A 26,996-nucleotide genomic window follows, 5' to 3' on the forward strand; every position below is an offset into this window, starting at 1 on the left:
GCTCTCCCCCACACACAGACCCACAGGACTGCCAGGTACCCCAGATTAGCAGGAGTCCTCCTGCTGGCATCCCTCTTTCCTCACATTCATGCAGGGCCAGAATGGCTCAGAAGTGACGTCATCTGATCTGAGTGAAGCTGTAGCATTTGCCCTAAACTCTTCAGTTATAGGTGTGGGAAATTGCTAGAGCATCATCTCTATGCAGTGATGTCACTTCTGCCAGTAGCCACCTTCAGGTGACCTTGGTAGAAGTAGGGATCATGTATGATTGCTATTTTGATTTTAAAACTTCTGGGAAAATCTTAACATAAAACTCCCAGTGTCTTATCTGGCTAAACTACATGTCTAACTTTTTTTCCCTTCTTTTTTAAGAGCTCAGCAATTCATTGATCTTTGTCATTTTTGTTTGTTTCCCCCCCCCCCCCCGTCTTTGTGTGGTTGCCATGAAATATAAACTTTTAAAACTTTCTGGTTTTTTTTTTTAAACTGTTTTATATAATACCATGTTGGATGGTTTTCTCAAATTACTCTGTAACCTTTCCTACCACCTGTATTAGGTTCTTCTAAAGAAACCACTGGAGTTTATTGATCCTGTACTATGGATTTTTGTGGGTATATTTCATGTAATAGTTCACCTTGGGGAGAGTAAATCTGTCTAGGAAATCATACTGGAATGTGTTTGGAAATCAAACGCTCAGTTAGTGATATTCATTAAATATAACATAATTAAGTTTAAAGATTGTGAAGCCTGAATCTTGAGATGATGAAATAAATACAATGTATATCTTCGAATTATACAGGTATAAAATTATTTACTTCATCTATACCCCCATCTTTCACCTCTCCTCCGTTTTATCATCACAATTAATGCTTTTTTCACCATCCCAGAATGATTAAAGACCTCCCTTCTTTGATTTGCAGGATATTCTAAATGTAACATTTTGTTGTACAAAAATGCATATGTGAGAGTGCATTCATGGGGAATGACATGGCCCAGAGACTTCTCTTTCAAAAATCATAGAATCATAGAGTTGGAAGGGGCCATACAGGCCATCTAGTCCAACCCCCTGCTCAAATCAAACGCATTATGATCTCTGAGGAGGCACTCTGCTTCTGTCCAAAGTTTTTGAGTGGCGGGTGGGAACATTAGATCTAAGGAATGAGGAAATGAGCGAGTGGCATGCTTTCGATGGGTGAGGTACACTGTCCATGTGGCTCTAAGGAAACTCTACAGGAAGGGCATAAATGTGTGAAGCTGGCCTTAGGAGTTCTTAAGTCATGATGTGAGAATTTAAGTGAATTGGATAGTGAATGACAAAAAAATTAAAATTCAATTTGATATTTAGCTTCCCAGAATGTTCAGCTTTTGATACCTTTTGCTGCATTTTGTGGCACTTCCCTGAGCAGCAGTTTCAAATGTAAAAAGTATCCTTTGGGGCGGGCAACCCAAAATTAGTTGCCCCATCTTAATATGTTACAATAAGAACATTTATTTTTGCAGAAGCACATCTTGAGTTGTTGTTCAGTTTATTCTTCAGTTTATAAGCATGGACGGTACTGTGACGATCCCAACTGTATTGTTTCACCTGGATTTGTACAGATGTTTTTACCCCTTTCTTCAAGTAGTTTTTGCACACAAGATAGAGAGCAAAGTATTCAGGGGAGGTTCAGTCGCTCCCTTGAAAAGCACTGCAAAGAATTAACAGGAGAAAGATACAGAAAATGTATACTGAGAAAACTTATCATTTCCATAACAAAAATCCCTTGGTGTGTTCAAAGCTGCAAATATTTTATGCAACCTATGATATAATGAGTACTTAGCCTTTTGACCCTTAAATTAATTTTTAAATTGCCAAATTGGTTTTCATTTCTCAACCTTAATCCTGCTAATGTTAAAAATGAATGGTCTTGCAAATTCAGATTTAGACCCTGGGTAGGATTTAAGGTCTCCCTTTGATCAGGAGCAAATACAAGTGGGATGAAGCTGTGATGTTAGATAAGTGAAATGACTCCATTGTCTTTCCTCTGGGCAACGTTAAGGCCAAAAAGAAGCCGTTCCTAACACTTTGGATAAGGAGCATTTTCTCATTGGCTTCTAGAGGGTCTCTTGGTACCTGTCTGGGTACTTGTCCTGGCACCTTGAATAGCCCGGGCTAGCAAGTTTGTCAGGGTTTAGAACAGGGGTAGTCAAACTGTGGCCCTGCAGATGTCCATGGACTACAATTCCCATGAGTCCCTGCCAGCATTTGCTGGCAGGGGCTCATGGGAATTGTAGTCCACGTACATCTGTAGGGCCGCAGTTTGACCACCCCTGGTTTAGAAACTAATCTGGGTTGGCCGTGGTTAGTGTTTGAACGGGAAAGTACTTGGAAGGAAGCTTAGGGTGGCTAGTTAGAGGAGGGCAATGGCAAACCACCTTTGCTTATTGAAAACCCCATGTGGGGTTGCCATGTCTGCTGTGACTAATTATTACTAGAACATGGCCTGAGGCCTGCAGCCTTACCCCCCACCAAAGACTTCTGTAGAATAAGAGTATGCCATAGTTTGGATTACAGTGATTATTAAGAATGCATTCTGATTCGGAAAATGAGTGTTCCATACACATAGGCTGATTTAATTGTGGGCCTCCCTCTTTTTCTTAAAATGCCATAGCTTTTGTTGTACACTGTTGCTGAATAGCGCCTTTACTAGGCAAAGTACAGGACAGTTAAATATCCTAGAGACCTCATGAGTGAAATCAGCAAGAGTGGTGGGCAGTTGCTGAAGAAACAAGGACCCGGTAGTTCATGCTTTCAGAGTATTTATTCTGGCATGAACCGTATTGCCTTGAGTATTTGAGCCTTACAATTTAAGGAGCACGAAGAATTTAAGGAACACGAAGGTAGATGAACAAGGAACAATTCAGGTAAAGGTCATTTAAAAATATTACCCAGTGGTCCGGTAGAACTCCTTGAACGAAACTGCAGAGGTACAGTCTCCTGGGATTACATCTTGATTTGAAGATATGTTCCTGCATAAATGCTGTATATGATGTCAAGAAATGTAATATATATATGCAGCTCACAGTAGGAAATGAGTTGCATGCTTGGTTTGCATTTCTTAACATTTGGTAAATTGTTCATGTTTTAGATATGGATTTAGGAGACCGGCATCGGGTCCTTAGGTCTGCAAGTTTCGGGCCTCAAGAGTTTTTTTTTTAATCGATTTAGGTGAGCTGTAGTGCTTGCGCTATTTGCTTGAAGATTAAATACGACGTAAGGAACACAATTTATATCTGAAGCTGTTTGTGATTTGTGGTGGTGGTAGATAATAATATCTCTAAAAAGTCCAATAAAAGCAATTGTCTTACTTGCTTTTGATATCTCAGAGCATCAATAGAGAAACATGAGCTTTTGGCAGCTAAGTTGTTTGGTAGAAGTGTGCAAAAATAATGATATTTGGGTGTGGGGGGGTATGTTGATACCAGGAAATATTTCTATTTCCTAATATACCCTAATCCAGGGGTAGTCAACCTGTGGTCCTCCAGATGTTCATGGACTACAATTCCCATGGGCCCCTACCAGCAAATGCTGGCAGGGGCTCATGGGAGTTGTAGTCCATGGACATCTGGAGGACCACAGGTTGACTACCCCTGCTCTAATCCCAATGCTGGCTTGGTATGTGGAGTCAGTAAATAATTAGAACCACAGTTGTCAATGTTTCTATTGGGTATCATGGAGAATCAATCCAGGAGTATTTGGGGCTCAAGGGCCTCTTTTTTCAGGTAGAGGCACCATATTTGCAGCATAGAACTAGACCTTTTCTGACATAACTCTGCATAGAATTGCATTGTCAGTATCTAACACAGGAGTGGGCAAACTATGGTCTTCCAGATGTCCATGGACCAAAAGTCCCATGAGCCCCTGCCAGCATCTGGAGGGCCACAGTTTGCCCACCCCTGATCTAACACATGCTCCGGAAGAGACTTGGAGATGTTAGAAATCTGATTAACCTTTCTGCTTTCTCAGTTAACGCCACTCCACCTAGCTCGTAAGCCCAAATAACTCTTTTCAGTTATTATTGTATATACGTTTTTTGTCATCTCAAAACAGATTCAGAAAATACAGTTTTCAATTTACATAAATTGTCTACTTTTAAAATCGTTTGTTGAGGACTTGTGAATTATTGAGGACTTGTGTGCTAGTGGCTAGCTGCCACCTCTCAGCTAACCTACCTCACATGGTTATCATCAGAATAATATGCAGGGTGAGGTGTACACTGAATTCTTTGGAGGAAGGGTGATGTTTTTAAAAATTAGCCAAATAACAAGCTAACTATTATCCAAGCATTTTCTCATAGATTGTATTGCTGGATTCTAAACTTCCCTGAACATCTGCAGGCTATTACAGTTCCTTGGCTTCAAATATCTGGCCTGAAATGGCCTAATGTATTTAACACCTATTTGTTGTTGTTGGTTTGGAATAAAGATTTGTGTTTTTTCATTTTAGAAAAGTACCCTGACTAATTCAGTTTCAATTTCAGTTTTATTAAGGTTTAATAGCCCGTAAGCCATACACCGATAAATTCAAGAATAAAAAAAACCCCATAAAACAGAAGTTTGCTACATTGACAACACAATTTTGACATATTCTTCCATTATCGGGAAAGGATGAGTATTTTAAAATCCATTTTCTCAGAAATTTATCTCTTTCTGCTTCATATTTTGGACAAAAAAAAGAACATGGGATAATGAATCAAGTTCCACCATCTGGCGGTCACAGTAGCATTGGCTTGACTAATGTTATTTTAGTGCTACTGTTCTGCTGTCCATCATGTTTTTGCATAGCTAGTACGTGCTTACATAATGGCCAGCATATTTAAGACTTCCTAATATTTAACCTGGGAAGGGGTGGGGGGATGTAGGGGGAGGAATGACTGACAGAAGCTGATTTCGGATGTGATTATGATCTGATAATGCCAGGGACTCCCCCCCACCCCCACCCCCCACCTAGGTGGGAGAGTGGCATGCTGCTCCCCACCATTGTGTGGTAGGGCCCCCATTCCCCCCACCCCAATGCTGCTGCCCTCAGGCAGCGTGCCGGGCTTTCCAGCCCCAGCAGTTTTGCACGTGTGCTCGCACTATGCTGGGGCAGCTGTATACGCCGGGGGATTCCCTCCCCCCATGAGTACACAGGAAGCGCCAGGGCATGCTGCCCCAGCACAATGCCCAACAGTAGCCCGCCATGGCTGTTGCCCTGCATAATGGATCTATGACAGCTTTATAACATTTCCAGATTAATAAGATTCTTTTAAAATGCCAATTTAGATAGGTTTCATGGAGAGGTGGGCATAAACATTTTCTAAATAAATATATAATATAAAAATGGACAAAAATCTGGGGAAAATGTGAAACTACATCCATTAGCTGAAGGAGGTTTTAGATTTGTCTTCCTTCCCTCTTGTCCCCACTGCTTTCCAACTCCTTATGAAACTCAGGGGAATTTAAAAAACGATTGTTGACATGGCATGGGAATGACGTATCCAAAAGAAGGATTAGATTTGGAGAAATTGATCTACTCAGCAATAAATTTTTTTCAGTCCCCCCCCCCCAAAAGGCAACATTACATGTTTTTAGCTTTCTGCTGTCTGTGCATGTAATCTGTACCATAATTTCTTTCCACGGCCCTTCCTTTGAAGTGACTGGACTATTCTGGCAATGTATTAAAACCACCGCAGCAAAGTAAGTAGTGCAAGGTCAGTCAATGACTCAGGATGAGCAGGGAATAGAACAACAGTCTGCCAAGCTCCGTGCTGATTTCTGCAGGATCATTTCTCTTTTATTCCTTCCCGGGCAACTCTGGGCTGCTTGTATTCTTTTCGAAATTAATCATGCTAAAGGAGGGCCACCGAGGATCAAACAGAGGGGGAAGTAAGAAATCCCCAAGGTAGACTTGGATGTCTTTCTGTCTGCCGATTTTCATCTTAAAAGAGTCAGACTGTGTAATATTTCAGTGAATTTTCAGGCCATGGAATGCATATAAAGCATAGGCCAGTTCACCTTAATGGGATCACTGCTGCTTTGAGGATAACCCTTTAGAAGTTCTTGGCAAAAGCTTTCCTTGGTGTTTTCTTCATTTTCTTTCTATCTGCCATTGCTTGTGGGTGCTTTTCTGAAATCTCACATAAAAGTTATGGGCCAAACAGATCCAATGTATAGAAAACAATAGATCTTTTCAATTGTTATGTTTGGGAATGTTCAACTGCAGCTACCAGCAGCACATTAGGGATGCCGGTCCCTAGGTGGGACCTGGGGATCGCCCAGGATTACAGCTCATCTTCAGACTAAAGCAATCAGTTCCCCTGGAGAAAATGGCTGCATTTGGAGGGTTATATAACACTGAAGTCCCTCCCTGCCCCAAATCCTGCCCACTCCCAGCTCCACCCCTGAAGTCTCCAGGTATTTCCCAACTCAGATTTGGCAATCCTTGGGCACGTCCTATCAATGCTCCTCCCAATACACATAGTTTGTCATGACCCTCGGTTGCATACCGCACTGAGCCTCATGGGAGGGCGGTATAGAAATATAATACCTACCTACCTACCTACCTGTGAAGGCCCAAAGCAGGGTCTCTGCAGTGTGGACTCCAAAACTAGCTCTATTTGGAAGGGGAGCCTCCACAGGTACTTGCCATTACAGAGGAACATGGTTGAAGACACCTCATAGAGTTTTCCAGGAACAGATATACCCTCCTCCCCTGAGATCTGCATGCCAAAAGGCGTTCCCACAGAAAGGCTGTTTTATCTAAACTACACAGTGAAAACATTCTTCAAATGCCTTAACACCCAGACTGAACAGCCAGGCAATGTCATTTGCAGTCCTTACAACATAATTACCAATCGTAAAAGATAGCAGGTGAAATTTCAGAGGGCAGAGGGAACAAGGGAGTGGGGAAGGGAAAGTAGGTCCCATTGAAGGCCCCTTGGCTGAAGGCATGTGCCCGAGCTATGGGTACATGATATAGTTGCCATTTCATCTGAATAGGCACCCCATGTATCTTCCAGCTTCAGTATATGCTGTGCAAAATCCTGATATTTGAGGGTTCACATTGGTGTGTACCAGTGCTGGAAAATACACACAAAGCCTTATTCAGACAAAATGGCAACTGTGTATTTTTAGAGGATCTTAGGGTGCTCTCCTAGTACATGCAGTTGGATGCACCCAGATGGGACATCTGAAAAGGACTACAATGTCTCTAAATATGAGTTGCTATAGGGCAATAGCAGGAAGAAACATGGCGACCGTGCTCTGCTTGCAGGCCTTCTGAGATTAACTAGTTGGCCACTGAACAGTGGGCTAGGTGGACATTTGGTCAAATTCTTATCTGTAGGAATTCTTTCTCGGCGCGGTATTTACATTGTAAGCCAATTGGTTTGTCAACAACAGTTGCTTTAACAGCAGCTATTTTTCTAGAAGCCGAAGAAAGTGTTTCTGTTGGCAGCATTTTGCCTGGTGTTGGCCAGTTGTCATTTTAGTCCTTGGAAAATATCACCTATGTCATCAGACATTAATTGGCAGAAGAGAGAGTTTTAAGAACAGAAACAACCTTTGCTTCAGCTCTTCTAAGGAATATTGATAAAGCCTAGCATTTATATGTGTGGAATTGGAATAAAAATTACTGGAAATTATTTTTTTTATTTATTTATTTAGATTTATATACCGCCCTCCCCGAAAGCTCAGGGCGGTTTACATTAAAACTAGTCAACGATACATGAAACAGTCTTCGTTAAAACATACAGTAATTAATAACAGTGGTTGTAACCATATAACAGAATAATGTAACAGTATAACAATATAATAAAATAATATAACAATGGAACGGTGCAATACCACAACAGGTACAACAGGTACATTGTGTAATGTAATACCACAACATTGTACTTAAAAAAAAAGAAAACAGTTCAGTGTGTTGTAGTAATTGAGGTAACCTATTACCCTATTGAGGTAATTGAGGTAGTAGAGACTATGCTATGGGAAAACTGGGTTCAAATCCATGATGCATCTGGGGACCCTTCATCCATTAACTCCAGGGCCCATTCTGCACACATAGGATAATGCACTTTCAATGTGTTTTGGATTTTCTAGTGTAGAACAGGAAAATCTACTTCTAAAGTGCATTGAAAGTGTGCAGAATAGGGCCAGCTGAGCCTCGCCTACCTCACTGGAACGTTCTGAGACGAAAACAGGGATCAACACTGGATAAAATTATACTATATTGATAGATCAAGGCTTGCAAATATTACTGTTCTCAGTGTGCAATGCTAGGATGCAGTACTGGAACGCAAAACTTAGAGGTTGGGTTTTTTCCTTCATAAATAAATGAGCTGTTCAAGCAGCTTTCAGGGAGGGTTATCTAGCGTCTGCTAAGAACCAAGTTTGCTATATTATCATATCACAAAATATAAAGTAGTTTCAGTAGGAAATCAGCGGGGTCAAATAGATTAAAAGAAACAAGTCTGCTGTCAGTGAAAGTGGCAAAACAACTCTGAAGAAAAAAATTATGAGGATTTTGTGTTACTTGGGATGTTGCATGGGATGTTAGGGAAGCCAACCTCCTTACAGCTCATCCCCAGACTACAGAGATCAATTCCTCTGGATAAGATGGATGCTTTGGAGGGTGGCCTCTGTGTCATTGTACCCCACTGAGGTACCTGTCCTCACCAGGCTGCATCCCTAAATCTCCAGGAGTTCCCCAGCTTGGATCTGGCAAGCCTGTTATTAAATTTCTAAACCACCCTCCTGAGACCAGCTCAGGGCGGTGTACATACATAGATTATAAATAACAGCAACCACAACCATTAAAACTAACAATAAAACATGAATACAACCCAGCAATCGAAAACCTATTAACAGTTTAGCAGCATCTGATTAACAGCATTGATTGTCTTTCCATCCTGAAAACTGGTTACTGCTGGTGGAGCTTCCCAGGGTAGGTGTCTGTCGCGTATTTTGTAATTAAAAGTAGCTGAGTTAATATAAGTAATGAGACTAGGCATGGCAGTGTAAAAGTATAATAATAAAGTACCAGGGTAGGGGAACTGGGAAATAAAACAAGAAAATGCATACCTTCCTATAGCTCATGACGGAGCTCTTAACCCTAGCTTGTACATGGTGGAACTCCAAGATGGATCTCTGTGTGTGTGTGTGTGTGTGTGTGTGTGTGTGTGTGTGTGTGTGTGTGCCTAAAGCAGTTTAGAGCAGGGGTAGTCAACCTGCGGTCCTCCAGATGTTCGTGGACTACGATTACCATGAGCCCCTGCCAGCGTTTGCTGACAGGGGCTCATGGGAATTGTAGTCCATGAACATCTGGAGGACCGCAGGTTGACTACCTTTGGTTTAGAGAACAGAGGGAGGAAGGCGAATTCCTTCTCTTCCATTTACAGTTGCTTACGTGAGAACAAACATGTACACAGTGTCGTAAACACAACATACCGATAAATAAATCACATGACTGGCTTTGTCTGACCCACTAGCAACAGGTGTCAACAAACCGTTAACCCTTTTTCTGACTCTTGCTAAAAGACAAAGGCTAACAGTGTCTCTATGGGGGAGGGGTTGTCAGGGGGTCCCTTAGATGTATTATACCCTACCCTTCCATCCCCCTCTGTTGGCCTTAGGGGAACTGTCAACTAGAGTTAGGCATGAACCTGAAAATGGAAATTCGTTGGATTTGTGGGTGGTCACAGGTCAGGAGGAAGTCACAAACCCCAAATTTGCATGGACCTCCCCCTGTGTTGACGAACCTTTGGGTTTACTTGAGTTCATTAACTGTTTAGCTGTTTCCTGGGGTACTTTTCATGTGAAATTCACTGTGGAGGCCCCTGACTGTATTGCCTCATTGTGGACATGGTTTCTTGGTCTTGTCCAGTGTCCACCCTTCTCCTTTTTGGCCCTAGGAGGTGGTCATCCACCCATCTATCTTCCCATGTCATAGTTTTAGTGAGGAGCAAGGTTTCCTATGAACTTAATGGATGATGACTGAAATGGGAATCGGGAGCTCCCACGGGGGCCAAGTGTGACCATATGTGGGTCCACAAGCTTGGAGGGGCCTGAATGGGGCGTAGCCCCCAACACACCCCTACTCGCAACCCTCAGAACTAAGCTTAGACCTGGAAAAGCAGAAATAAATATGAAAAAGACACTGGTGAGTGAACCTACTCGGATAGTCATTATTATGACCCACAAGCTTTATAGAAGCAGAAAACAACAACCCCACTGCTATCAAATTAATTACATCCATAAAATCCCTGTGTACTTCATTCATCCTAGTGGATCTTGACAGTTTTAGGGATATAAAATGAGTAAATTATACACAGGACATTATCTCTGCCTGTATTTTCATTGCAGAGAACAGAAACCCATCTCCAGATGCAGTAGTTCTTTGATCAATCCCTGCCAATAAAATTTTGAGTTTTCTGCTCAGAGAACGGTCTTATCAACTGACACGGTTTATCAACAGCAAATGTGCCTGTACATATAATCTACCATGAAATAACACATGAACCAGTGACTCGAGCAAGTTTATCCAAGCAGGGACAAACTCTACAGTTATGCAGAACATTTTCAAATCCTGCAGAGTGAAACCACTCTTGTTTCTAAGTACGTGCTTCACTTAAAACCTCATCTTGGAGGAGCCTCGACTTCAAATTGGCTTGCATGTATATTTCCTGGTAATTTATGCTGTGGAGGGAATTAAATGGGATGCAGAAATTAATTTCATAATAATAATGAAATTGTTCTTTCCAGTATGTATTCAGAGGCCTTTTGGCTTTTAAGCACTTTGCAGGACTAATGTTTTTTTATGTGAGCCATCAGTGAAGCAAGCAACACTTGCCTTTACAAATGAGAAGTAAAGTTCAAAGAAAATTTAAGCTGATATGTATAGAGCCTCTTGTGGCGCAGAGTGGTAAGGCAGCAGAAATGCTGTCTGAAGCGATGTCCATGAGGTTGGGAGTTCGATCCCAGCAGCCGGCTCAAGGTTGACTCAGCCTTCCATCCTTCCGAGGTCAGTCAAATGAGTATCCAGCTTGCTGGGAGGTAAACGGTAATGACTGGGGAAGGCACTGGCAAACCATCCTGTATTGAGTCTGCCAAGAAAATGCGTCACCCCACGGGTCAGACATGACTCGGTGCTTGTACAGGGGATACCTTTACCTTTACGCTTTGTATCCGACTAGGGAAGGCTATAACATTTGCCTTCCCATACTTTATATTAGCGTTTAAGCAGCTGAAATACTTACAATGAGAAAGTGTACAGACTCAGAAATAGGGGGTTGCTGTTTTTAGCGTCTTTCCATTTTGAAGCCATACCCTAGTATCACACAAGCATCTCCTGCAAAGTAAGAATTGAGAAGCACAACATTCTTTCAGTATATGGATCAAAGGAAAGGTATAGGATATGATGTGGGTTTGGCCTTTGTGAGTATGCCCTGGACCACTGTGAATTAGTGACTCCTGAATTGATGCCTGTTTCTTCCACGTTGTCGTTGTCGCCCCCCTCCTTCCCTGTTATACTTTCAAACAGCAGAAGACTTTATATGGAACTTAGCATCTTCATGAATTCTAAATGCCCAAGATTGCCCTGATCAGAGTCACTTTTTGGCTGCATTTTCCCTTTTGAAGGACTGCTTAATCACCTGCACATTCTTTTTGTTCTTTAGCTGTGCCTCCTAAATTGAAGGAGATGAAAAGCCAGGAATCAACTGTGGGTCAGCCGCTAGTTCTCAGATGTGAAGCCAGTTCTGAGCACCCCTCTCTCAAATTCAAATGGTTAAAGAATGGCAAAGAATTAACAAAAAGAAACAGACCGGAACATATCAAGATCAAGAGCCCCAAAAAACAAAAGTAAGTACAAAGCAATGTGTCTGAAAGGTAGGCTGGGGAAGGGATGCGAAATTAATCACTAGGACACAAGCATCCCCTGTATTAATTACCTCCGCCTACCTAAGGACACATTGCGCTGCAAATATAATGAATGGATATAGGTTATCACTTCATTTTCACTTCAAGGTTTTGCAATGTCGCTGCTCTTGTGTCTTTCTTTATAATAATAAAGTAGAAGCTTCTATAACTCTTATATTTGCCTCATGAGATAAACTTTGTTTTGCTGCTTAGACATCGTAGAACTAATTCATTGAACATCATGGCAGGCTCCAGATTTCTTAAAACCAGTGAGGAGGGTTAGCAACCCTGTGGCTTTTGGGGGGAAATGCTGGTATGCTTTTTCTGTGGGCCTAGCACTTTTTTTGAGGGGGGGGGGAATCTTTCCAGTTAAATGCCAAAAACTTGAAGGATAAATTCTCCCCACTGCATTCTCTTCATCTGTCATTGCCTTAAAGGTAGTGACAAATGAGTTGGGAAGCAAATCTGTTGGCATTAAACTACAAACCTGGCCTGAGTGATTGTGACAAAATTATTTTTAAGGGTTTTGTAATGCAGGAAGAGCCAGCAGAGGCTTTTTCGCCCCCATCGTATTATCTTGTGAAGCCAAATTAGTTGAACTGTTCCAGGAAGGTAAGCAGGTTCTCTGGTGAATCCAGGTTGTTTTGAAATCCATATATAAAGAGAATTGTTTAATATTAAAGAAGAAAGATTGGCTCACCTTGTCCTTTCCATTCTTGAGACAATATTGTTCACTGAGGGCCATCAAGGATTTGTATAAATTTAGTTCATAACAGCTAAGTTAGGTTTGGGCATTTTCTACAGTCAGATGTGCATGCATAAAATTTTGGGATTACGTACTGCCTCCAGCATCTATTACCAAGAATTTTGTGCCTAATATCAAAGGCCTTAATATTCATTTTTTTAAAAACCAAATCATTTTCAAACCATGCTTGAGAGAACTCTGGGTTTCCCCAAAGCTTATCAGGTTCTTGTTTGAACCGATAAAAGAACTCAGGTAAAAGTTACTTGTGGAAAGAGTCACGGCCGCAGCGTCTGCCTTGCCGCCATCTTGAAAACTCACATACCAGGTTGTAAGATAGGGAAACAAGTGATATTAGGGAAGTTTCCCCGAAAGACAATTTACCCATCCTTGTGGGCCTATTTCTGCCGTGTTCAGCCTCAAGAGTTCCCTGGAGCACTCGAACACACACACCCTCCCCCAAAAGTATTTTCCTAAATAAACAAAAAGTACACTTTTTGAGCCCTCTGCAAGGAACTGAGTTTCCCCGCCAGATTTTCAGGGCTTCCTCGTCAGCCAAATTAGCGTGAGAATGCTTCACTGAAGGTAGAAACTTCGAAAGCCACAGTGCTAGGTCTTAACGTTAAGCCCAGGCCACTACAGCTGTCCAAAACAACACCTCCTTTAAAATATATAAATGCTGGTCCTGTAATGACTGGACTGGATTACTTTAGAATTCCACTAAATGCTTGGATTTCTCCTGAGCCTGTCAGCAGCAAAGCATAACAGAGTTGCTGGAAACAGTGGAAACGTCTCCTCGGGTCAGGTTTGAGCCAGAAGGGAAGAACAAGTAGGCTCCTTCTGATGTGGGCAGGGTGAAGTAACTGCAACTGACATTTTCCTGCTTTCAAGTGAGGCAGATTTCCTGGCTTCCCGCAGCATTCTCATTGATTACCAACTTTCTTCCCAGGTGCATTGTGAATTTACAGTTTTCCCCTTTAGCTCTGCATTGCGAAGTATTTATATTTTTAGAGATGGTTTTCCCTGTCAAGATCCAGGGCTCAGCTTCACAGTCTTACATCAGTGTGAAGGAGAGGAATAAGCTACTTGAATGCCACGGCAGAATGGCCTGATGCGAAGCTTTGCAATAATAAGGGGGGCAGTACCCCAAAATGACTGTGCGAAGGGGGGAAATTTGCTTTCACTTTTTAGGGTCCAGTTAGCACTTCTTATCAGGCCATGACAGCACAAGTTGCCCCCCCCCAAAGCCTTGGGTTTGATAACCTTGATCCAAGAGGAAAGCCAAAAGATATAAATAAATGAGTTATTTGCAAAATGAAAAAAATTTAAATCAGTGTTCGAAGCCCCTCAAAATCTTATTCTTTAGCTTTGTGATATGCTCTTGTCCTCTTCATCTCCCCCTCCCAAAGAGGAGGATTGTGGGTAAATTTCCCAATATAGTTAGAGTTTGGGGGCTTGTATTCGGGTGCTGTATTTCCTGGATGCCTGCTTTGGTGCTTTGCTGCTTTGGTGAGCACAGTAAAAAGCTGCCACTTTTAGCACTGAAAGATCATACACACAGCACGGATGGCAGAGAACAGGCAAAGATGCCATCAGAGATTTTCAGACAGTAGGTCATTTGCAGATTCATAGTCCAGGAAATGTCTCTAAAGCTGTGAGCAGATGAGGAGCCAGCATAGTTAAGAGTGGAGTCCCATTTTGGGACTCCTTCGGGTAGTGAAAAGCAGGGTATAAAAACCAACTCTTCTTTTCAAGGATTAGGTAGTAATAATTGTTGAACTACCCCTGCTAAGAGTCAAACCATGGAGGACAGCATTTGCTCCCCCTTAACTTACAACTCAAGAGCCTCTTGTGGCTCAGGGTGGTAAGGCGGCCGACATGCTGTCTGAAGCTCTGACCATGAGGCTGGGAGTTCGAACCCAGCAGCCGGCTCAAGGTTGACTCAGCCTTCCATCCTTCTGAGGTCGGTAAAATGAGTACCCAGCTTGCTGCGGGGTAAACGGTAATGACTGGGGAAGGGAATGGCAAGCCACCCTGTATTGAGTCTGCCAGGAAAACGCTAGAGGGCGTCACCCCAAGGGTCAGACATGACTCGGTGCTTGCACAGGGGATACCTTTACCTTTAACTTACAACTCATACCTATTACATACCTACTTTTATACCTATTCCATAATATTTTGCATTGGGCTGTGGGGAGGCATGCAGTACCGGGACCATGGCCATATTGGTACAGTTAGACTTCGACCAAGGGACACAGAGATTCTGTTCTCTGTTTACTGGGATGACTTCCACGAGTCAGATGCTCTCAGCCCAACCCAGATTGTGGGTATGACCCACACAGATAGAGTGCTGAGCTTTTTGGAGGCAAGAGATCTGTAGATATTGTGACAGGGATAGGCGTCACTCTTTTGTAGTATAATGATCTGAAATCTGACCAAGCCCTAGGATTCAAGACAACGGTTTTATAAAGACAAATATTTCCCCTCATATAGTTAATATCCCGGTCACTTTAGAGTCCTTGCTTCCCACAATTGCCTTTCTCTTTCTCTCTCCACAACAGGCACCTTGTGAGGTAGGCGGGGCTGAGAGAAAGGTGGCTAACCCAAGGTCTCCAAGCATACTTCATGTGGAGGAGTGGGGTATCAAACTTGCCTCTCCAGATTAGAGTCTGCTACTCTTAAGGGGTAGTCAATCTGTGGTCCTCCAGATGTCCATGGACTACAATTCCTATGAGCCCCTGCCATTGTGTGCTGGCAGGGGCTCATGGGAATTGTAGTCCATGAACATCTGAAGGACCACAGGTTGACTATTCCTGCATTAACCACTAGACTGCACTGACTCTGAACATGGAAGCAGATGTTGCTGGATGGGCATCGAGTGTTCCACTGTTCTTTCAGTCCTTTTCCTCAATCATCAAACATTCACACTGAGCCAGAGTGACTTTGGCAGCTGTTAGGCAACATGTGGGTTGCAAGCTAGAGTTGGAAGGATCAGTAGGTCACCATCAAGAAAGGAGAAGGAGGCCCTGAACTGTACCAAAGGATGATTATAAGCAAAAGATCTATAAATCTTCATGGTGATTATCTTAGAGAAACATGCAGAATTATGCTATTCAGTGCAGAATAGAGTTACCTGTTTGTAATCCTGAGAGTTTTACCTTTTGCAATGTAAGTTTTTATCTCTCTGAGCATTTAAAAGCAAACTCGGGAGCATGCAACTAATGCCTTCTGAAAGCCTCCCCTGCAAGAGAGTTACATATTCCATTGGGCTCTAAAAAATCTTTAATTTTTGCTCATGCTGAGTAATGCTTCTCTAGCTGGCTTCCCAAAATTACTCAGCAATTATGGTGTCCCTGGGCGCTTGTGTAGCTCAGGGTGGAATAAGGCAAAGAGAGCAACAAACAAGTGATCTGCAGCCAGCAAAGAAAGTTTCCCAGTTGCTCACAAAAGTGCACAAAACCAGGCGTTTTTAAAGAAGATGATCTATCACCCAGCCTGCTTTGGTCTATAGTGCAGAGGTAGTCAACCTGTGGTCCTCCAGATGTCCATAGACTACAATTCCCATGAGAAGTCCACACACACACAACGTATGATGCTACCCTGGTCTACCACCAGTTGTTTAGAACAAGAAGAGTTGTTTTTTATACCCAACTTTTCACTGCCCAAAGGAGTCTCAGAGTGGCTTACAATTGCCTTCCCTTCCTTCCTCCACAACAGACGCCATGTGAGGGAGGTGAGGCTGAGAGAGCTCTGACAGGACTGTGCTATCAGGGCTGTGACGAGCCCAAGGTCACCCAGCTGGCTACATGTAGAGGAGCAGGGTATCAAACCCGGCGCACCAGATTATAAGCCGCTGCTCTTAACAATGACACCACGCTGGTGTCAACGAAGTGGTGTATAAAAGTAACAAACTCTATGTAATTTTTTTAAGTCTTAAAACTGTTCATTCAGTGTTAATGGTTGCTGATTTCTCTGGATCTGGAGCAGATTGTACACGTACCTTTTTGCACAACCTCATGGGAGTTGTCGTTTTCCACCCATTGGAACCATTTAATTACCTGATCAGCCGCCTGTGACTCTGGGGAATGGCAGCTGCCAAAATGATGCATTTGCATGCCAAACATGTTTGCTATGAAGTTATCAGCATCTCAATATGGAACTTGTCTTCTAGCAGTCTCCTGTGGCCAGAAATAGATGGTGGGAAAATATCTACCCGGTACTGCTCAGATCACCTTCCCTAGACACACTGTAGGCTTGAGCAACCTAAATGACTGGATATCTTGTATTCATTTAATATTTTTATGGTGACATCAAATCACAATGTGCAGTTTCTTAGAAGAATCTAATTGCTGTTCAAATAGCCCGCCTGTTTAAAAGAATGGAAAATACACATATTTCTGCAACAGAGAAGTTCAGATAAATATATTTTTATTCATTCTTTTAAAACATCCATTTCCCCCCTTCTTTTAAAATGCCTAGTTATCAATGGAACGGTAATAACCAACCATTTATTGTACTGGTCCGCATTCCCCACGCACTGATGTTGCTTAATGAGCAAAGCACACATGCTCTTATTAATGCATGTGTTATAATGGTTTATCTCCCACTTTCCCTTAGGACATCCTCAGAACTTCGCATTTCTAAAGTATCAGTGGATGATGCTGGCGAATATACATGTAAAGCAAGCAACAGATTTGGGAACGACAGCACCAAAGCCCAGATTGTCATCACCCACGCCAATGGTAAGATATGGTTCGTTCCTTAACTGGAATTGCTTGCTGAAGTCGGAAGCATTCTTGCAGCGATTGCTGGAAACAATAACATGGGTACGCCTAAGTACGTTGTAATGAAAAAAGTGAGCTAACTGTGTTATAGTTTGGTGGGGTCCTTAACGTAGGTACAGTTTACAATTTACGTAAACCGAACATTTATTTTTGTCATGTCTCCCCAAAGAGACCTAAAGTGGCGTATCGAAAATTCCAAAATACCATTGCAGTAGCCAATTTAAGATAAAGACAGAAAGAAAACATAAACATATCCAAGGCTGCCTGATCTTGGTCCACCAAACTGCCTAATGTAGACCCTAGGCCACAGGCCGCTGGCTAAAAGACAGAAGACTTTTCCTGTGTGCCTTGGGCCATACCCAATTAAAGAAATTCAACCCAGAAGATATCCAGCTGCTGCTAAGAAGATATTCCCCACTTCCTCCCCTACCAGAGATGGTTTTAGACTAGGGGTTGGACTAGGGGTCATCAAACTGTGGCCCTCCAGATATCCATGGGCTACAATTCCCATGAGCCCCTACCAGCGTTTTCTGGCAGGGGCTCATGGGAATTGTAGTCCATGGACATCTGGAGGGCCGCAGTTTGACTACCCCTGTTCTAGACATTAAGACTAATCTGGTGATTCTTACGTTAAGAAGGTTCCCTCGGCCAGTGCCTCAGACCAGCTTAGAACTTAGTATTTAGTAGGGGTATATACTAATTTATCTGGTTCCACTGAGAAAAGAATGAATCTGTTAAAACACTTTATCACATTGATTTTTTCTTTTACGAATGAGTTCTACTAACTTCCAAGAGTGTCTACATGTCCGTGTATTTTCTCTCTTTCCCAAGTTGAAAGGGGGACAAATAGAGCTGGCATCATGGACCCAAATCTTCATATGCCTTCCTCGTCTCCAAACCAGCTGCTTGATCAGACACACAACCATCTTTCTGGTATCTCTCTCATTTCTGACCAGATTTTAAAAACTGACCGGATTGAACGATTCCCTTTCAATCTGTATGGATGCTTGCCCAGGCTATGTCCCTGATTAACTGAACAATCACTGTGTAGGTTATATGAAGGATATAGGTTGTTGTTGATTATATTATCTTGTAGCTTAGTTTTGCGACTGTGAGCATCAGATAACAGAACCAGGCAATGTATAAGCTAAACAGTTTCTATATCTAAACCTTCATTCTGTTTTGCTGATCTAAGAAGATATACTTATTTTTATTATATCAGTATGCCTAATCTTTTTTTGCAATTATGAGGACCTACTACTTGTACATATAGTCTCCTAGACATTCTGTAGATGAATTTGTACATGTTACTTTGAATGGCACTTTGTCTGAAATCCCAGCAGTAATGTTGGTATTCATAAGTGTTTCCAAGTCATGTAAAATGATTTTGTGTTTCAAATCCACTCACAGGCTAAGAAACATCCCAAATAGATGAGGAAAACAAGATCCTAGTATGCCAGCTATCGGTTTAATTCTGTGTACTCTTTTGCCAGGGCACAGCATAGAACGTAGCTGTGGGCCATTGTTGCAGATTTTCAATCCGATGGAAAATTAGGCCAGTCTAAACCCACTGAAATCAGCAGACTTAGAGTAGAGCAACTCTGCATTGGGTTTTACTGTAAATGTACTTAAATGGCTGCAGGTACCATTCAGATAGAAGGGAAGTAGTATCCCTGCGTGTTCATGTTATACGTAGATCTGAAATTCAGGCATGAAGAATACTTTGTCCCCCTTTCCTGGAATTCACTGAAGCCCCAAATGCATTATTCTTTCCAGCAGTGAAAAGCCATACCATGTATACACCTTAAATCATTTACAGCTGCCCTTCCATATCCCTGTGCTGAAACTTTAAACCATACGTTATTAGAGTGACAAGGCAAACCTGGCATTATCTGGAGATGTACTGCTGAAAAGAGAATAGTATTCAGGATGAAATGCAAGAAATGTGAAATACCTGGAAAATAAATATTTGTAAAAAACCTTTCACAGAAACTAGTGCTGTTATGGCATTAATTGTTATATTGGATTGCTGATTTACAAGTATCGAAATAATGGATTGTGCAGACTTTTCTTTTCACTTGTAAACTGAATCGGTTCCCATGCATAAAGGAGTTGTTTGCTCATAAATCTGCACAGTTTCACACTTGGAATAGCTTTACCAGTTCCTGGTGATGTCCCAGAGAGTCAAGGCTCAGCTAGACTCGATAGGTTCAAGTAATGACTCAGAGAAACAGCCACATGTTTGGGCATGAAGATACTCCTGTACTCTGTTCCAACATAAGGAATGGGGAAAGGATCATAGAATGCGTGTGGGATCTCATTCCAGTATCTAAAATGCACGCCTCAGAATTCCAGCAGGGTTACTGCTCTGTGGAAATGCCAAAACCTCTTTTTCCGTATTCTACCCTATTCACTCTCTCAGACATACCTGATAGAACTGGGTGGGGGAGGGGGGGTTGTGGTTTGGGAGTCCCATGCAGTTCTGCAGGTCTCATGCCAACATCCTTCATGGTTCCCTCAACACTTAAGCTCCTCTTCTCTTTTTTTTCCCCCTCATGACTGTACAGTAGCTGTTAGTTTTCACCTTTTTTCAGTTTTCCATTCCATTTCGTTTATTAGTGCTCATAGATCTATTGGCCATAAGCAAATAAAGAGAAGATACACGATGCATAATTATAAATACGGTATTTACATCATAGGCTATCATTATAAAATGCCATAAACAAAAACTTTTACTACTGCAAGAGTCATGTGAGGGTCAACATCAGCTAGCAACATTGCTACAATCTCCAGCTTGGAAACTGGAGTCTGTTTTTGAATATAAATTATAATCATAGAATCATAGAATCGTAGAGTTGGAAGGGGCCATACAGGCCATCTAGTCCGACCCCCTGCTCAACGCAGGATCAGCCCAAAGCATCCTAAAGCAACTTGTCTTGGGCAACACTATATGAAATTCAGTTTTTAAAAGTGCCAAATGGAATCTTATTTTTCCAGATTTACAATCACAAAGCCTCTCAGAACACAAAATCCCTGCAAACCTACCCAGTGGTTCTCCTAATGGCAACTAATTTAATCTTGCTATAGAAAATAGGATTTGGTACTTAGGTACGTTTAGAAGCTTCCAATAAGCAGGTAAGGTCTTTGGAACTGGGAGACCAGGGAAGACACCCTCTGAGCTTTATAACAAGTATTTATTTATTAGATTTATTCACTGCCCCTCCCATTTACAATAAAAGACTAAACCCCCATAAAAACAACTAAAGTCCTTGATGGTGAATAAAATATCTCTATCTATATCCCTACCCCTACCCTAGCTGCAGCCTATAAGGCCAGGGCACACTGGCTCCCCAATATCCAACGTCATCTTCCAGAGAGGTGCCTCTGACCAGTTGACAGGGCTCTACCGGGACCTATATATAGGGAGGGACCCAGTCTTCCTGGCCCGGCCTCAACCAAATGCCTGGCAGAAGAGCTCTATCTTAGAGGCCCTCAGCTCTTCTGGGAGCTCATTCCACCAGGTCAGGGTCAGGACTGAAAAAGCCCTGGCCCTGATGGAGGCCAAACATGCCTCCTGGGGCCAGGGATAACCAACAGACCCGCAGAACAAAGAGCCCTGTGGGGGGCATAAGCAGACAAGCAGTCCCTTAGATATGTAGGGCCCAGGCCGCAGATGGCCTTGAAAGTAAGAACCAAAACCTTGAATCTGATCTGGAAGCTAATTGGTAACCAGTGCAGTTGCCTCAGCATAGGCTGGGCATGGGCCCTTCAAGATTATCTCATGAGGACCCTAGCAGCCAAATAATAACATGTATTCACCTGATCAATTGAATAACATAAACCAAGATAACTAATGTAGTGGAGGACCTTTAGAAAACACTAAAACATTGGCCTTTCTAATAACTGACATCTAAAAACTCCTGGAAACAATAAAGTGCAAAAGCTTCCAATAAACAGCTTGAACAAGAGGAGACCAAGATATCAGCAAGGCATCAGCAGCAAAAACCAAATTTGAAACAGGTGTTTCAGATAAATGAGGGGGATGGAAGAATTCACCAGAGAGACAGCTTTTATTATCATTTCAACACAGGTTTAAAAGGAAAAGGGCCAAAGGGCAACCTTGTTGGACAGTTCCGTTAGCATAGTTTTTACCTTTCTACAGCCAAATGCAGCTTGCAATTGGCTGCGGAGCGAAAGGAAAAGTGCATGCAGTCTTGTCACACCTCGCCTCCCTTTTGACCGTCATGAGCCCAGGAGGAGATCATATTGATCAAGAATTACTAGTAGAGGTATCTATTGTTTGGTCCGCCCACTTCATTTGCCTTGTGCAGCCAAACACGTTCATTGCTGCTTGAGTGGCACAAGCAAAAGAAGAGAGCAGAATTCCGTGCAAGGCCTGCACCCTTTGTCCATTTTTATTTGCTAGCCATACAGGGAGAGGGAAGCTGCTCCCCTCCTCTTCTCCCTCCTCAGGTAAGAGACCCACAGTAGTTGTTCCTTGTGACAAAGGAGCTGCAGGTCTAGAAAGAGATGAAGCACTTTCCCACAGTATGATTCTGTGCATGTTTGCTTGGTGGTCAGTCACTTTTTTATTATACATTTTTATTTTTATATAGATATAGAAAGAAACAAGGAAAGAATATCTTTGGTTACAATATCACCAAAGGTGGTCAGTCACTTTTGATTTCAACACAGCTTTATTCATAATAAATAAATACGTATGAATAGGATTCCATCTTAAAGCTTGAACCTATGCATGTGTATTTAAGGATAAGCATGCATACATTTGAAGACCAGCTTTTGCATGCTTACTCAGATGTTATTCCCACTGTGCTCACTGCAACTTACTTCCAAGTAAATTTGCATAAGATTACAGCCTCAGGGTGCTTGCTGGGGGGAGGTGGTGCTGGGGAACTTGAAGGGAACTTGGTGGTGAAGTTCAGGGCATTAGATCATAGAAAGTTTATTGACCCCCTACTGTCTGTTCATATTATGTGTGCAAAAGTCATCAAATTACTTCTACAGAAACATACAAGCAGGAGATGGCTCTTCTGTTTCCTAGCAATATGTAACAAAAAGATTGGCTTGAATTTGGGAAATTACCATTAAAATAATTTAGCCATAGAAAGCAGTACAGCTGTTGAGATTGAGACTGCCTGTTGGCTGTGGGATTGGCTTGATTATGTCATAGAAGTTGTGTAAACCCAGAGATGTTTTGGCTACTTTTATTAACACAGTTAAATAAGAAGAATATTTAATTCACCAAATCAGAAAATGAGCACGAAAAACTAGGAAGCTTCAAATTTATGAAAGACTATAATATTTAAAAGCTCAAGGAATTCAGATGGCTTATTAATTGGAAAGGATGTAAATTTTTGTAGAAATATCTCATTTTTTCTGCAAACTATGCAAAACTATGAATTATTCAAGAGGACTTTCTGCACAGGTAATAGGATTGCACTACACAAAATGCTTCATAAACGTATCTGGATAAATGATTAAAGCAGCCTTTCTCAACTTTTTTTCCGTTGAGAAACCCCTGAAATATTTTTCAGGCTTTGAGAAACTCCATAAGTGTAGCTATCATGCAGAATATGGTTGGGAAGCATAGCTGTGTACATGCCCACCTGAAGCCCCTCCCCTTTCCACCCCCTCCAGGGTCATCATTGCCCATTTTGGGAGGGAGGAGCAGGTTGACATGACCATATATGGTCATATCACCCAATAAACACATTTTTAAGATATATTAAAAAGGAATTATTTCCCACTCTTTCGGGGAACTCTTCCAGGGCCATCAAGAAACCCCAAGGTTTCATGAAACCCTGTTTGAGAAATCCTGGATTAGAGACTATTTTCTGTGCTTCTGTGTATAGTTTAGTGTACATAAGTGTACTCTTATATCATTTTTGCACTGTGGAAGTCATGCTATACTTCAGTTCTTTCTGTTGATTCCAGACATCTAAAATCCTACAGGAATGGTTATTGAATGTGCCATTTTGCTGATTGTATGGACTCATTGTGTAATCTGCTTTGAATCCCTGTAAGAAAGGTGAATCATTAATAACACAAATAAATATATTAAGAAATACAATTTTTAGCCAACTCTAAAACATCATAGAATTGTTTTATGAAAAGTTACATATATCAAACCAACTAATAGATATTCATTTTTGGCATGAGATTTGATTAATGTTGAAGCTGCATTCTCTGTTAATAAAGTTGTTTACATCTTAAACCCCCCTCCCGAAAAAATTAATTATTTCAGATTTTATTAGTCAAGACAGGATAGGTTTCCTAAGATGTAGGGAAATACATAATATATTTTGTTTTTAAATATGGAACAAAATAGTTTAATGTTTCTGCATTCCAAGAATGCATTTGAGTGGGTAGAGTAGAGGTGTCTATAATGCATTTTAGAGAAATTTAATTTGGGAGGACAGTTTAAGGATTGTGTATCACTGAGGTCTAATGATTTCTCAATTTGTCTTGTTAATGACAATTAAATATTTGAGAAATTTAATTTATTCAGAGATAACCAGCAATATTGTCTTCTTTCATCTGATATTTAAAACATCAATTGAATCTCTAGCAATAGCAATAAGGAATAATAGCCCCAGATTTGTGGTTAATTTGGAAGATTATGTATTTAAGATTTCAGTTTGATGCATCTAATAAAATACATTAAAAATTTCTCTAATTCTTAAATCTTTTTGGCAAAATTTCTGTTACTTGTTTCATATATTTTTTTCTCTGCTCTTACAGACATTTGTTGCATTTTGTTTACGATACTACCCCATTTCAAATTCCATTTGTTCCTAAAGTTATTTTGTTATGTGATGTAAAAATGTAATTGACAATACAGATGGAATTGATTGTTTGCTGATTGAACCTTGATGAATGCAGTGTATTGAAAGAAACTGATTTCGCAAATTTCTAAAATGACTCTTCTAACTAAATTAACATATTTTAATAGACTTCGGAGATTGAAGGATGCAGTCTATTTATTCAGTATTACATTTAACAATAGCATTCTATCTTATCTTAATGTATTATGAGCTTCCTTTTGTATCTACTGTTGTTATTGTTTTTGTAAAGTCTTTATTTTTTCCAGTTAAAGAAGCAAAAGAATCCCACACAGATTTTGTTGGTTTATATTAGCAATTGTAGACTGCAGGTAGCTCAGATATAGCTGTCCACTTCAGCCTTTTCTACTTTCAGAAGTGTCAGAATAACTGGGAAATAATCTAGTAGACATTGCAAGATAAGTCTGTATTATTCCATGAATCCTCTTGTCTAAATGGGAAAACAGTTTGATCACAAGCAGCAGAAAAATCAGTTGATCTGTAACATGTTGTTAATCGGTCCATTAAAAACAAAGTCGCCATAAGTGCGTATCAGAAAAGAAGCCCTGTTTTTGCCTCTGGATGAATTATATGGCCATAAACTACTTCAGTCTTCTCCTGTTTAATACCTCAAGTGAGTAGGAGTAGTCTCTTGATAATGTGAAGATGGGAATAGCTTGATATTGTGAATGGATTGAACTAGTTATATCACATTGAAGGAGAAATTCCTCAGGAATAGTTCCAGCCAGAATTGACAGCCTCACCTAGTGAAATAGATTCCAGTGGGTACCTGTGTTGGTCTGAAGGAGCACAGCAAAATTTGAGTCCAATAGCACCTTTAAGGCCAACAATAATAAACCTTTGTTTGTCTCAAAGGTGCTGTTGGACTCAAATTTTGTTGTTCACCTAGGCAAGTAGTTGATAAAGAGTCCAGTAGCTATTGTAGTGATAGAATTCACAGTTTAGAGACATCCCCATGCATTTAACAATGCAAGAAATTAGCTATTACTCAGTCTCTAGACAAATTTGATTTTTTATATTTGTGCTTTTTTGTGCTAATTGTGCCATCTGCTTAAAAGTAATGTTTTGAAAGCATATAAATTTCATTCACCAGCTTGGCGTTGCCTGTCCAGTTTCTAGAGCAGGGGTAGTCAAACTGCAGCGAATGCTGGCAGGGGCTCACGGACATCTGGAGGGCTGCAGTTTGATTACCCCTGTTCTAGAGGATGCAGTTTGTTACACAAAGGTCTTGTCCTCTAGACATGAAAAGCTGAGAATATTCAGTGCTGCTTGTTCTTTGGTTCAGAAACGAGAGGGGAAGTCTTCCTACAGGGCTTTTATCCTGAGAAGATAGGTGTGAATTATTCATTGGCCGTGTTTTGACATGCATTTGAAGGGGGGGTTGGTTTTTTTTCTGTTTTGCTATTCACTGCTCTTTCTGTACCAGTTATATGTGTTTTCTTGTTTGCTATTTTCACTTTCTTTGTTAGCGCTAGCAACCCTTATCTTGGTTTTCCTAGCAGTTACATTCTTCTTTTAGGAGACTTCCTTACATCTAGTGGGGAATTTTGTAGTATGGTTGCTTTACTGGATGTGGAGGGGAAAAACAAGATTTTTCATCTAGGTCACCTTGAAAATAAATACTATAATAATTTAAAATCCAATCAAAGCAGTACTTAGAAATAGTTAAGTCTATGTTCATTTGGCATTCATAGTTGGTGATGTTTTCCCTGTTCTTAAAATTGCATGAGCTTTCCCTGAATGCTTGTTATAACAAATTTTATTTTGCCATTCAGCCCTCCCTAGGAGAGTGTAATTGAGGTCAGGACAGTTGTGTGAAGTTCTTTGGGAGAGTGAAAGTGTGATATAAATAGCAAACACTGGGATTTAGGTACATTATGATAATTGCTTTTTGCAAACTAATTTGTCACTCTTTTCCTCTATGAAAGATCCTTGCACCTTTGTGGTATACAGGCTTTGTAATACTTTGTCACATTCAGGACAGAGACTGACCCTTTTACTCTACCCTCTTCCTGGGGTCTCTGAGAACCCTACAATCAATACAAGTGTGGCATGCAGAGTAGAGCCTAGTGCTTTTACTGTACTTGGGGCCTCCAGGATGTACAAATACAATCACAATCAAGCCAAGAGATAAGGTCAACAAACCATTCCAGAGACAGGGAGCTGATGGTTGAGTCCAAAGGTTGGGGGAACAGGAGGTTTTGGAGTCCAGGGTCTAAAGCATGGAAGCTGGGACAGGAGTCAGGGTCTGAGTTTCTAACTGGAAAAGAAAGCACAGGTTAAACAGGATTGGGTACAAGGCAGGGTTGCTGAGTGGGTCAGCGCATGGAGGTATGGTGAGCAAGGTTGCTTCCACATTGAGCCACTGCCCTATTGACTCACCTCCCAAAGCCCATGTGTTGATGCTTCTTACTGCTGTTTCCATTGTCCTCCAGGTGCAAGCCTGTCACTCTTGCTCCTGTAACAGCTCTGCTCCAGGAATTAGCACTGATTGGTGTTGTGTAGTTATATGGGCATCTCGGTGTTCCCCTCAGGCATCATGTGCGCTCTCCGTCTTCTACACCAGCCTCCCTCAACTTGCTTAACATTGAGAAACCCCAGAAACATTCTTCAGGCTTTGAGAAACCCCAGAAGTGGTGCCATCATTTAGAATTTGGTTGGGAAGCATA

General features: G+C 41.4%; 1 protein-coding gene across 10 annotated transcripts in view; it reads left to right on the forward strand.

The window, feature by feature from the left end:
* NRG1 (neuregulin 1) overlaps nucleotides 1–26,996 on the forward strand; it is a 680,406-nt gene that overhangs the window by 478,430 nt on the left and 174,980 nt on the right. For all 10 annotated transcript variants that reach the window (XR_013232658.1, XM_077345430.1, XM_077345424.1 and 7 more), the window contains exons 3-4: nucleotides 11,698–11,881; nucleotides 17,298–17,422. Coding sequence is in view for 9 of the 10 variants with exons in the window: in XM_077345430.1 (XP_077201545.1) it covers nucleotides 11,698–11,881; nucleotides 17,298–17,422 (309 nt within the window). In the remaining variant the exon portion in view is untranslated. The remainder of the gene's footprint in view (nucleotides 1–11,697; nucleotides 11,882–17,297; nucleotides 17,423–26,996) is intronic.

The sequence above is a fragment of the Paroedura picta genome, chromosome 7 (genome assembly GCF_049243985.1).
Source record: "Paroedura picta isolate Pp20150507F chromosome 7, Ppicta_v3.0, whole genome shotgun sequence".
NCBI lineage: Eukaryota > Metazoa > Chordata > Lepidosauria > Squamata > Gekkonidae > Paroedura > Paroedura picta.